This window comes from Marmota marmota, unplaced genomic scaffold (genome assembly GCF_001458135.2).
Source record: "Marmota marmota marmota unplaced genomic scaffold, marMar, whole genome shotgun sequence".
Classification (NCBI taxonomy): domain Eukaryota; kingdom Metazoa; phylum Chordata; class Mammalia; order Rodentia; family Sciuridae; genus Marmota; species Marmota marmota.
The window spans coordinates 31,791-43,738 of NW_025999977.1; the positions used below are offsets into that span (position 1 = coordinate 31,791).

At 41.1% G+C, this 11,948-nt stretch overlaps 1 protein-coding gene across 1 annotated transcript; it reads right to left on the reverse strand.

The window, feature by feature from the left end:
- Positions 1-3,739: 3,739 nt before the first annotated feature.
- On the reverse strand, positions 3,740-10,901 carry LOC107137076 (uncharacterized protein C2orf78-like). Its single transcript, XM_015479450.2, has 3 exons — positions 10,805-10,901; positions 6,749-7,510; positions 3,740-5,946 (listed from the first exon to the last, which is right to left on the reverse strand). Exons 1-3 carry the CDS (start codon positions 10,899-10,901, stop codon positions 4,031-4,033), a joined length of 2,775 nt encoding a protein of 924 aa, XP_015334936.1. The 3' UTR covers positions 3,740-4,030.
- Between the last annotated feature and the right edge of the window lie 1,047 nt (positions 10,902-11,948).

The following is an 11,948-nucleotide window of genomic DNA, read 5'->3' on the forward strand; positions in this document are numbered from 1 at the left end:
GGTGCAGTTTGGAGTCTCCCAAAACAAAGAAAAGAAAAAGAGACACATTTGGCCTAGAGGCCATGGAAATAGATGAAAGAATGCCAAACCCTGGAGTAGCATTTACCACAAAAATAGAGACCACAGTGTTCCCTAGGAACCTCAGAACAAGAGGATAGGGCAAACCACCAGCAGGAGGCACCAGACCTGCCTGGCAGCAACACTTGCACCAGAGGAAATGGGAGACAGGAGGCTTTCAAAGCTCCAGCAGGCATTCCTGCAAAGCACTGTGGGCCAGCAGGAGAAGAGCAGATGAAACTGAAAGGGGTTCTGGCCAACCCCAAAGTGAGTGCAGTAGATCTCCTACAATAGGTTCTATAGGTTGTATAGTCAATATGGTACAACAGCTATTTACATAGCATTTACATTGTGTTAGGAAATTGCTGGGAGGAACAATAAACACAAAGATAAACCTCCAGGTGGGTAACAACTATAAAATCTTAGAAACCAAGCCACCAGTTTTTAATACTTCAAGGAGGAGGAAGAGGAGAAGGAGAGCAGAGGGAGAATGGGGAGGGCAGAACCAGAGGGGAGAAGAAGAGGTGGAGGAAGGAGAGGTGGAAGTTGCTGTTCCATCACATAAGAAACTATCCTCAACCGAACTTTTACAAGGAAAATGAATTTTGCATAAAAATGCATAGCAAGAAAAGAAGGAAACCAAATGCCATATAAAGTAATTCTAACAAAAAGTAGAATAGCATCCTCTCAGACAACGAAAACAAGTCAGAAAAGAACCCACCGAGCATATCAGAGGGTAGCCCACTCTTTCAAAACTAGCTAAGAGACAGTAGGCCATGAGAGGGGAATGGGGAATTGCATCATGGATACAGCTTTCTGTTTGAGATGGTGAAAAGTTTTGGATTTGAATAGTGGATAATCCTTGAACAACATTGTGCATCTACTTAATGCTATGGAGTTATCCACTTGAACTTTATGTTCCACAACAGAAAAAACAACATAAATGGAAATTAGATGATATGGTAGAAAACAAAGGAAGATGCAACTAAAAGGGAACACAGTGAATGAACATAGTAGATAATGTCTAAAAAGAAAGAAGAAAGAATTTTTTTTAAAAATCAGATAATTAAAAGTATCCCAGAGACCTAGTAAATATGAAAAGCAAGAAATCCAGGCAAATTCTAGAAACAAGAAAGCAAATACACATAGGAAATATGTCATAAAGATGACATTTCAAATCAGTAGGACAAATTATTCAAGAAATTGTGATATATACATTTGGGGGTTAAATAATATCTCTGGATGGGTCCAAAAATTGGAAAAAGGTGATGTCTCCTTTGGGAAGAGTGGTGAAGATGGTGACTGGAAAATTGGAGCAAATGGGTGGATTTCCATTGAGTACTCTTTTTGCATCTTTGTAACTGTTCTATCATGTGAATATATTACTTTCAAATTTTGAATGCCAGAGTTCAAATCCCACATGTGCAGTTAAATGGTGGTTCTTACCCTTGAGAAAATTATTGACATTATTTATGAAATGTCACTGGGGGGGGGGCAGAATAACTTTGAGCCAAAAATTCTCAATCAATGTAAATTACAAGTAAAGACAATGCAATGCCCACCAGGGATGTGTGGATAAACAAATGTAGTATATCCATACAATATGATAATAGGCAGTCTTAACTGGGGAGGAAGGACTCACAGTTTACAACATGGATGATCCTTGAAAACAGTCTTCCAAGCGAAAGAAGCCCAATATAAGAGGTCACACATTGTGTGATTCCTTTTATATGCAATGTCCAGAAAGGGCAAAACCAGAGGGATTAATGGTTGCTGGGGCCAGGGGGTGTTGAAAATGGGAATGACCTCTAACAGGGACAAGGTTTTCTTTTGGGGATTATGAAAATGTTATGAATTAGAGAGTGGCGATGGTTACACAACCTCGTGAAAGTACTTAATGCCCCTAAACTGAACGTTTTTAATGATGAATTTTATGTGCATTTTATTTTAAGAAATAATTTAAAAATATAAAAGTACTAATCTTTCGATGGTCATGGTGTGCTGCCTCCATCATCTTCTTGCCCCACTCCTTTTCTTTCCTATCCTCCCGCTGGATACCTCACCCTCTCTCGTGTCAGCTGTGCCCCAGGACTGTCACCTCGCACAGAGCCTGCACACCTCAGCCAACTCTTGGGCTGCTGGGTCCTGCAGCTGGCAAGCTGCTCCCTGCGCATGCGCACTCTGCTTGCATTGGGCGGAAATAGACGCCAAGAACTGACTTATTTTCTCCTGAGCTTCGGTTGATGGCAATAGTCCATGAAGGCAGCACGCGCCAGAATCAATGGAGGAGAACTTGGCAGGACTCTCAGTTCAGTATGTATCCCACTTTCAATTGTGATCTCTCTCCTCTACCCTCTACCCTAACCTCTATATGTTGTGCTCTGAAAGCCAGGTTGGCTGCCTGTGGGACAGACCAGGTTGCCTTGTCAACACTGAGGACTCCAGGCCACAGGCCTCAGATTGAGGCTTTGCTTCTCTGCATACAATTTGATCCTAGAGCAGTAGATCATTAGTAAAGTGTCACCGAGTGATACTGACCTTGTGTGAGAAGGTTAATTGAAGTAGTGCCTCTCTGCTGCCCTGGTGCATGATTGTTGAGTCAATGGTGATTTATTCCAGGCCGTGTTCTGGGTGGGCCTCATGCTGCTGCAGTTCACTAGGCCAAGTCCCAGGTTATCAGCTGCCCTCAGGATAGCTGTGAACCCTTGCGGCTCCCCTGGTAGAGTCCCCGTGTTTTGTATCCACCTTTCCCACCTAGGATCTTCAGGGACCCAAACATGGTGGAGATGTGTCCTGAATCTTATTTTGTAAAATGCCTTCTGGTAGGTCAAAAGACCTAGGCCATTCTGCATGAGAGTTGAGAGATTTTTGCATTTCTTCTGGTCAACCTGAACCCATCTCCTACCATTTTCAACTTGATTCACATTTTATCATTTTAACCCTAGTTTCAAACATTGTGTTATTGGTCAGCCATTTTGCCAATTCCTGATTCTTCCAGTAAGCCCATACATCTCTCTTCTTTTTGCCTTACTAGTGCTGTATCATATGCCTTCCTCTTTTCCCCATTCCTAGCCCTTACCCCTGTTCTCCTGGCCAACTTTCTTCTCATGCAGGCTGTGATCCACACCTCTACCAAACAAAACCACACTTAACAGCCATTCTAACGCAAAAGTCCTGTTTATTATCTATTAATCAATTCCACTACATGTCTTTATTCAACGTTATTGTTTTAAAAGTATATTGGAATGAGTACATATTTATACCTCTATGAGGAAAAAAGGTTTGTAGCCAAGTGGTAACACAAGGACTCTACATTATCTATTAATAAATTCTATTAAATTACTTCATTCAATTTTATTAAATTGTATTAAATGTATTAGAATGAATAAATTTGTGCCTACATATCTACATATTTATAAAAATTTGTATCTATATATGTGTAGAAAACTATGTAATCCCCAAGCATATCAAAAAGTCTCTTTATAACTTATCTCTCAAACTATTCTATTACATATCTTTATTCAACTATCTTAACACTTAAAAACATATCAGTGTATAACTTTGTATCTATGTAACTCTATATATGTAGAAACCTATTTGGTATTCAAATGATACCATAAAGCCTCTCTATTATTTACCTATTAATCAATCTTATAGCATTTCTGTATTCAACTATATTACATTTTGAACTGTGTCTAAATGAATAATTTTGTATGTATCTATCTATCTACGTATATATGTGCAACACTATTTGGTACCCATGTAGTACCCAAAGGCCTCTTTATTTTCTATCAATTCTCAGTGGTACTAAAAGGCCTCTTTATTATGTATACTTATATTATTATATTACATTATTAATTTAATTTTATTAAACATTGAATGTTTATGAGAATAAATAAATGTATATCTCTCTATCTATATACATGTGGAAAACTATTTGGTCCCTAAGAGGTACCACCGATCTCAGCCGCTCTTACATTATGTAGCCATAGTAGCGAGAAATCTCCATCTCTCTTTCCCTCTCAATGAAACACTGCACTCTCCCCAAAGCAGTGTACTTGGCAGCATTCTCCCGCTCTTGTTGAGCCTTCTTCTTCATGGCTTCCCGCTCTGGCCTCTGCTGTTTGGTGATGGGAGTTGATATTACTTGCCCAGGAACATTGGGTTTCCTCCATGGAATTGGTTGTAATGCAAAGTCTTGGAGTAGATATTGGTTTTGAGGCTTGGGCAGTTGTGACTGGGGCTTGGTCCCAACAGTGGGAACAGGTTGCCACTGGAGAGAAGTGCAAGATGATGTTTTGTAAGGTGCAGGCACAGAAGCAGCAGACCGAGGGACAGTAGCCTGGGTAGAAGTGGTCACACCTGACTGAATGGCATGGGTCAAAACAGGCTGAGCTGGCTTGTCAGGACGCATCCAAGATAGGTTGGCAGTAGCTGGTTGGGATTGGTTGACTGCCATGGGTTGAGCTGAGCTAGCAGGGCCAGGCTGGGCAGGGTAAGCCCTAGGGGGTCTCCTTGAGGCCAGAGACTGTGGCCTCCGGTTGATTACTGGTCCAGTTGGAGGTTTCTCCAGGGTCAGAAAAGGCAAAGGTACCAATTTAACCCTCCCAGGTGGTGGAGGCTCATAAATTGCTGAAGAGGGACTCTCTCTTTCAGCACTGATATCTGGGTTCTGGGCTTTGACTTGTGATTTCTCAGGACCGTTAACCACCAGCCATGGTTTCATAGCTGGGCATGGATGGGGGTCTTGGGTACTGCCTGAGTTTCCCGGGGCCCGGGAAGAAGAGAGCCCAGTGTTCTTATCATTCTTCTTCCCCAGTGCGTGGAAAACCTGCACCGACTCCAGCATGTGCATGCCGAGACAGCTCCGAGGCTTTTTAAAGGTTTCTTGGCGAAGCTCAGGTTGGTTCCTCTTCCGCTTCATCTTGGGCACTGTTGGCTTCTTTTCTGCCTTGACTTTGTTGCCTGGCTTCTTCTTCTCCTCGGCTTTCCTGGAGTTGTTTTCTCTGGTCCTCTTGGTCTTTTCCTGCCCATGGCCCTTAGCCTTGCTGTTCCTGCTGGATGCAGCTTCCTGAGCTTTGCTGATAGAGTGCTTGGCTGTGTGCACAGGGGCCCTACTACTGTCTGCATCCCTGTGAGCAACTTCTCCTCCTAATGCACATTCTAGGTCCCTTAGCTGCATTTTGGCCTGAGGAGTTCCATCAGGACACTCTGAGGCTTTATGTTTGTTGTTCCTCACTGGGTCACTAGGACCCTTTATGGCACTTGTGATTTCCTGACCCTGTTTCACCATGATGGCTCTTGTGTCATTGCATTTTATTATTGTGGGACTTTCTGGTTGGTCAAAGTCTTTCAAGGAACTGAAAAGCTCAGGAAGGTGAAAATCCCCCACCAGTGCAGTGAGGTCTGCAAAACCACTGCTAAATTCAATCCCATTTTCAAGTGTGCCTTGGTCCTCAAGACTCAGACTTTTTCTTTCTAGATGGATATTTTCAGAATGCGGCTTCTCCTCTTGGTCCAGAGGACCAATGGAGGCCAGAAGCTGGTGGATTTCAGGGATGTCTAAAGGGAGTAGTGGAGGATCCTGGTTCTCCATGGCAATCTGGTAGGCATCTAGCGGCTCTGAGAGCATGGTTTTAATCTCACACAAATTCTTAATCTCTGTTTGTTCCTGGCTTTGATTTGGGGGCAATGCCAAGAAATCAGTAGAACTCTGGACTGGAGTTATTGTGGAAATGTCCCCAAGTGCAGTTGGTGGGTTTCTCTCAAGTATTTGGATATTTCTGCTACTGCAGGAGTTGGGGAATTCTGGAGGTTGTGGAAGACAAAATGTCTGACTTGGAGGTTGCAATCCCAAGGAAGCCTCCATCCCTAGGGAAGTTTCCATCCCTGCAAAGGAATCAAGGACGATGGTAAGTAGGATGCTCCCGCTGCCCAGCAACACACTATTCAGGGAAACCACCTACTGTGGAGAAAGCATTTCTATTAACTCTTTTGAAGGACCACTGACAGGTATCTGTTAAGAGTTGTGTGTTAGTTACAGGTGATCCCTTGTAGCCTTACTTTTGGGCTGGTACATCACCATGGCACCATGGGTTTCTGGAACAGCACTTGTCTCCTCTGTGGGAAATACAGAAAAACTGTTTTATGAAGTCTCTCAATCTCATATAGAGACCTCTCAATTCTCTCCACACTCCCCAGAGTGTAAGAACACTTAACACCATGAACTAGGAGAGGGTGGAGCTGTTGCTCATGAAATCAATATGAAAGGTCGGGGGTTTTGGACTCCTGCTTTGGACAGCATCTCTATATACAGAGGTTAAATCCTGCAGTCAATTAAGGAACAATTAAACTGTCACACCCTGATATGTGTTGATGTATTTTTCTAAGAGACCAAAGTAAAATTAGGGAAATAAATTTGTAGGTGGTGGTGTAGCTGGACTGAAGTGCAAAAATAGTGAACAGCGGCTTCCTTCAGTGTGCTCCTAGAGGTCTCTTAAATGCATAGATGGCCATTATGCTGTCCTGTATGCTTCTCTTACAGAGTATGATAATATGGAGTGCTGAACAAGGATAGTGGTTAAAATCTCAGGACTTAAATTCTTGGGAGCTGTGAACCCACAGCTGAAAACTGGACCCTCGTTTTTGAATGGTAATCTTATTCCTTCCCCTTCTTGCTGTTTGTACTCACCTTGAAAATGTGTTCCTTCTATACTTTGAGTGGACACAGAATAGTAGATCACAGGTGTAGGGACTGATGGTAGGACATTTGTGGGCTGAACTTCCTTCAGCACTGTCACCATTTCTGGTTGAGGGGCAGCAGCACTACTTCCTGCATATGGCACAGAGCCATAGGATTGCAGGCAGGGGCCATGTTCTCCAGAGAGCAGAGTCCCCAGAGAGTTTTGATCATAGTAGTAGACCTGGCTTCCTTCTTGGTGGGGTAGTGAGAGGCTCTGTCCCTGATTTGGAATCTGAGTTAGTGTCACCTGGACGAGCCTACCAGATAGTGGTGGATACCCAGGAAGCATGACATTGGCTTCGGAAGTTTTTTCATACTGGGATGTCATAGATAGGGAATAATCTGCTGTGTTCTGGTCAGTGACAGTCAGATTAAAGTCCCCGAGTGAAGATGAGCTCTTTTCAGCACTTCCTGGCATATACCACTCAGAAATACTTGGATAGAAGGCAGGTGCCATGGGGATCTGGTTCTGGCCAGTAACCCCAGACACCATGGCTGTGCTAGCATGTTGATAAAGGTAGGAACTGCCCATGAGTGGCTGGAAGGAGGTGCCACAGGTTGAGGGCAGTAACCATGCTGAAGTGGCAGCTGGAGCAGAGGCTCTGGAGAAGTTGCAGACACTTCCTGTCCCGGAAGCTGCGTTGGTCACCACAGGAAGAGAGAGCTGCAGAGAATCTGCAGTTCCATGTAAAGAAGAATTTTGGAAATTTTCTGTAGAAAGACAGAGTGTTGAAAATATTGATGAGACAGGCAGATTCTTATATTCGAGGAACAATATCATCTTAATGTTGTAGTAGTCAGGAAGTCCCTCATACCAATAATCATTGAGAGACCCCAAATCACTCCATTTAGGATGACTGCAAGTACTCTTCTGATTACCTGCCTTTTCTCTCAAGTTGGGTACAAAAATTCCAAGTAGTCTGCTTAATACATTGTTTCCTAAAAGCATCCTTCTACCTGTCCTACCCTTCCTTTGAGACTACACTAGTATTGATTCATGAATTTGCCCTAGAACTGAAGCATTTTCGAACTCATAGAAAACCCCAACATTACCAGTTACCAAATGAGTACACCAAGGGTCAGGGAAGTGAGATCGACTTGTTCAAAATCAGCAACAGGTTATGGAAACCTACTCCCTGGCCAGGACTCTTGTTCCAAAGACCAGAAGTCTGGAGAAACAGAAATTTGTTTTTCCCTGTTCATAGAAAATCGTACTGATATCACCACAGTGATCTTTGGTATCTCCTTTTGCTTGTCCAGGTCACATGATATTTCCTAGAGTTCAGTTTTACCAGGAAATGATAATTTAATTGTCATTCTTTACCTTCTTGAAGCCAATCTGCTGATCCTATATGAAAATGACTACCTGAAAGTACGTTTCTCAAGAAATACTTCTTGAAAGGATTTTAAACTTTCTGAGCTTCAGGTTACTCATCTTTAGTGTGGTTATAACAATACCAACAGTGATAATTCATCCATGAATAAAAGTGACATATTACATAAGATTCAATGAGGGCTGGGGTTGTGGCTCAGCGTTAGAGCACTTGCCTAGTCCATGCGAGGCCCTGGGTTCAATCCTCAGCACCATGTAGAACTAAATAACATTAAGGTATTGTGTTGAACTACAAATAATAAATAAATATTACAAAAAAGTTTCATATGGAGGGAGATACAGTATGATCTGGAACGATAGAAGCAAAAATAAAAAACAGCACAGAACTAAAAGGAATGACTAGATAGTAGTGAATAATGAATTTGAGTGTATATCAAATTTGCTAAGAAATGAGTTCTGTTATCATGCATACAGTATTATGAAAGCGAATGTTTCCCTTTGATTTTAGTGAATACTGTTAATCAAAACATAGCCCATAATTGAAGGTAAGTTTGAATGCATTCTCAAGCAGTACATATACACAGAGAAACTATACTAAAAATGTGTGTAATAAGCCTCAAATTTAAATAAAGTTTACAAATGGGTAGCCACATGGAAAAGCGAAAACCAAAGCCAAAACCTACTATGAATCTGGGCATGGTGTGGTGGGCCTCTGGTTCCAGCATTCAGAAGCCTGAGGCAGTGGGATTGCAGGAAATCAGGAATTCAAAGTCACTCTGGGCAATTCATCAAGATCCTATCTGAGAAACCAAATAAACTGTACTGGAGATACAGCTTGTGTAGCATGCTTGCCTACCATGTATGAGACCCTGTGTTCAATCCTCCGAACTGGAAAGAAGAGAAGAAAGGAAAAAAGAAAGAATGAATGAAAGGAAGGAAGGAACAAGGAGCAAGGCAAGGAGGGAAAGAGAGAGAAACGGAGGGAGTGAGGGAAAGAAGAAGGGAAGGAGGACAGAAGGAAGGACGCAAGAAATTTTGTACATACTAGAGAAAAAAAATAAGTGTAAAGTAATTTCATTAACGATTACCCACACCAAATAAAAGACATTAATCCCACTAGGTAGATATTTCAATTAATATAAACACTTTCTCTGATAATCATTTCAGTTATAAAAAAGCAGAAAAAAATGCTTTAACAAAATTATGGAATACTAGATTATAATCATCTTTCAAGGAAAATCTTGTCCCTGTAGTCTGAGAAAACCATCACCAGTATAATAAAATAACAAAATTAAAACAATTTTTGATTTTTATTCTGACATTTTCTTCTCCCTTTTATATTAAAACAAAAATGTTTGAGCTACCCTACACCCCAGGCCCAAACAATAATTTGAAATGTTAACAAAACAAAAAGTCTTCACATAATTATTTAAATAAACTTGGAATTAGAGGTGTGAGCTTGAATTTTTATTCTTATATAGTTCTTTCTTTTGGTTCTTAGATTTAGAAATCATCAATGACTATTTGTATATAGTCTGTTTTAGAAAGAAAATGCTTGTAAAGATGAAAAACAGCTCTGCCTTGACGGCTTATATCACACTAAGGAATGTGTCCTTCTGATGCAGGTTTGGACAAAACATTTTTAGAAATCCCTGTAGTTTAAAAATCAGAACAAAATAGGACATGGAAAATGCTGTATCCCCAGCTCTGTCTAGAACCACTTTCCTCAGCATGTTTGGAAGAAGAGTCATTTCTAAAACATACTTCTAAAATGTTCATGTTTAAAGAGTCAAAGTCATCTGTGTTCAAAGAGTCCACCCAAAAAACTCCAAACATCCAAATGTGACTTTTCACATAAACTGCTTTCCCCAGTGGTACCCTAATTCTAACCTTAGTTTCCTTGCTAGTCCATGAACCTCAACATTCTCTAAAACAGCCTCATTCAAGACTTCACCCTATACTGTGTTGATTTAAAATCTTTGCTTCTCTTTCACATCCATCTCAACCAGCCTCCTTTTTCTTGAAAACATCATGCTCTTCATCTCTTTTATTCTGACATTTTCTTCTCCCTTTTATATTTTCTTCCTCTACCGAGTTCCTGTTGCCTGGTACTTAAACAGTCACTTGCTTCCTGAGAACATCTGCCTTCTTACAAGCCCTGTCCTTCTGCACCCCTCTCCCTATTTCTCTTTTCACCTTGTTTAAACAGGAAACTCCCAAATATGTGAATGTCCCTTTTTTGAATAGCACATTCAAAATTTGAAATACTGAAGTGGAAATCTTGGTGGAGGGAGACTGTTACAGAGCAAACTTCTTGAATTCTACCCCGCCTAGGTTTTCTCTTTTTCAGTTGAAACAACACCCCCCCAAAATCTGATTTTCCTCTCTAAAAACATGCCCCTCAAGACTCAGTATTAGAAAAGAAAGGTACCAGAGCATGGGCAGTGTGTTATCCTCCTGTAGCAGATGAGGAAATAGATTTTGTGAGAGAGTACAAGGTACAAGATGGTCCCCAGTTCCATACCTAGTACATGTCAAAGTCAAAAGTGAAATTAGGTGTCCAGATTTCTAGTTCCATCCGTTTACCTATTATTCTTAGCTCTTCTGACTCCATTAGTAAATTTAGACAGGGAAAAGTCTAATGAAAAACTTTAAAAAGTTTCTTTCCTTACCTGACATGGTCAGAGAAGAGGTCACATCAATTGCAGATACAGAGGATGAGAAGACCACCCCAGAGGATGTGTGGGTGGCTGAGGCTAGAGAATGCATGTTCTCCAGTATGGAATTCACTGGTCACTGTTTACTGGCCACTGGCCACTCTGATGACTGGTTACTGGTCACTGGTTACTTGCGATGATCCAAATTTGTTTACAACTGCATGGCAAGCCTAAGATTCTAGCAGGTGGCAGTATGTTTGGTGGAAGAATGATGTCACAAAACTGGCCATTTAAAGGTATGAAGTAGCCAATAGGGTGGTCAGACTCCCAAGGAGAAGATGGGATTGGGTGGGGAAAATGACAAGAGAGTTGATTGGGTGGAGAAAGTGACAGGATGGTTATAATAGCCTTAAATGGCCCAGCTCTGGGGAGGTGAAACCCTCATAAGAGGGACATGATATGCCCATGTTCCCCAGGATCTTGTGTTTCGGAGATCATCTCAGTGTTCCTTCTTAATATTCATGAAGAAAAATTGTTTATACATTATATGTTTATACATTATATATTATATTTCACATTATAATATGTAATAGGATGCACATAATTATATATTGCATGTAAAATTAATATCACTGGGAATGGAAGAAAGAGACATCTAAGTTGAGCAATTATACTTGTTCTGGAACCACAGAAGTTGATCTGATTAGTGAACTTACTGTAACTTCAAGGATGAAAGAAAGGGTTTAAAAGCTCCCTTTTTTAGATGTAGATAGATGTAATACCTTTATTTTATTATTTTATGTGGTTCTGAGGATCAAACCCAGTGCCTCACACATGCTAGCTGAATGCTCTACCACTGAGCCACAACATCAACCTAAAGAGGTCTTTCATAACTGAAGAGTATGTGAATTTCCTAGAGTGCACCCTGTACATAATAATGTGGTCCAAGGTTCTCTTTAGTTTCTCCTTGAATCCTACTTTCTTTGACCTGAGCTTGGCGGGTTGGAGTTGTAGCTCTCTTCTTCTCTCCTTCCCCACCACATTGATTCTGCATCCTTATACTCATGAATATTACTTTCTTTTGACTTCTAGAAGCAAGGGTCTTCTATTCTTCTTTTCTGTGGCCTGGTTTTTTGAAAAATGGACTGTATTAGAAGGA

Excerpts from the sequence above, each read along its gene's own strand:
- LOC107137076 (XM_015479450.2), bottom strand. The coding sequence starts at position 10,901 with ATGCATTCTCTAGCCTCAGCCACCCACACATCCTCTGGGGTGGTCTTC. Across the intron at positions 7,511-10,804 it reads CTCTTCTCTGACCATGTCAG|AAAATTTCCAAAATTCTTCT; the intron begins GTAAGGAAAGAA and ends GTCTTTCTACAG. Across the intron at positions 5,947-6,748 it reads AGAAGGAACACATTTTCAAG|GGATGGAAACTTCCCTAGGG; the intron begins GTGAGTACAAAC and ends ATTCCTTTGCAG.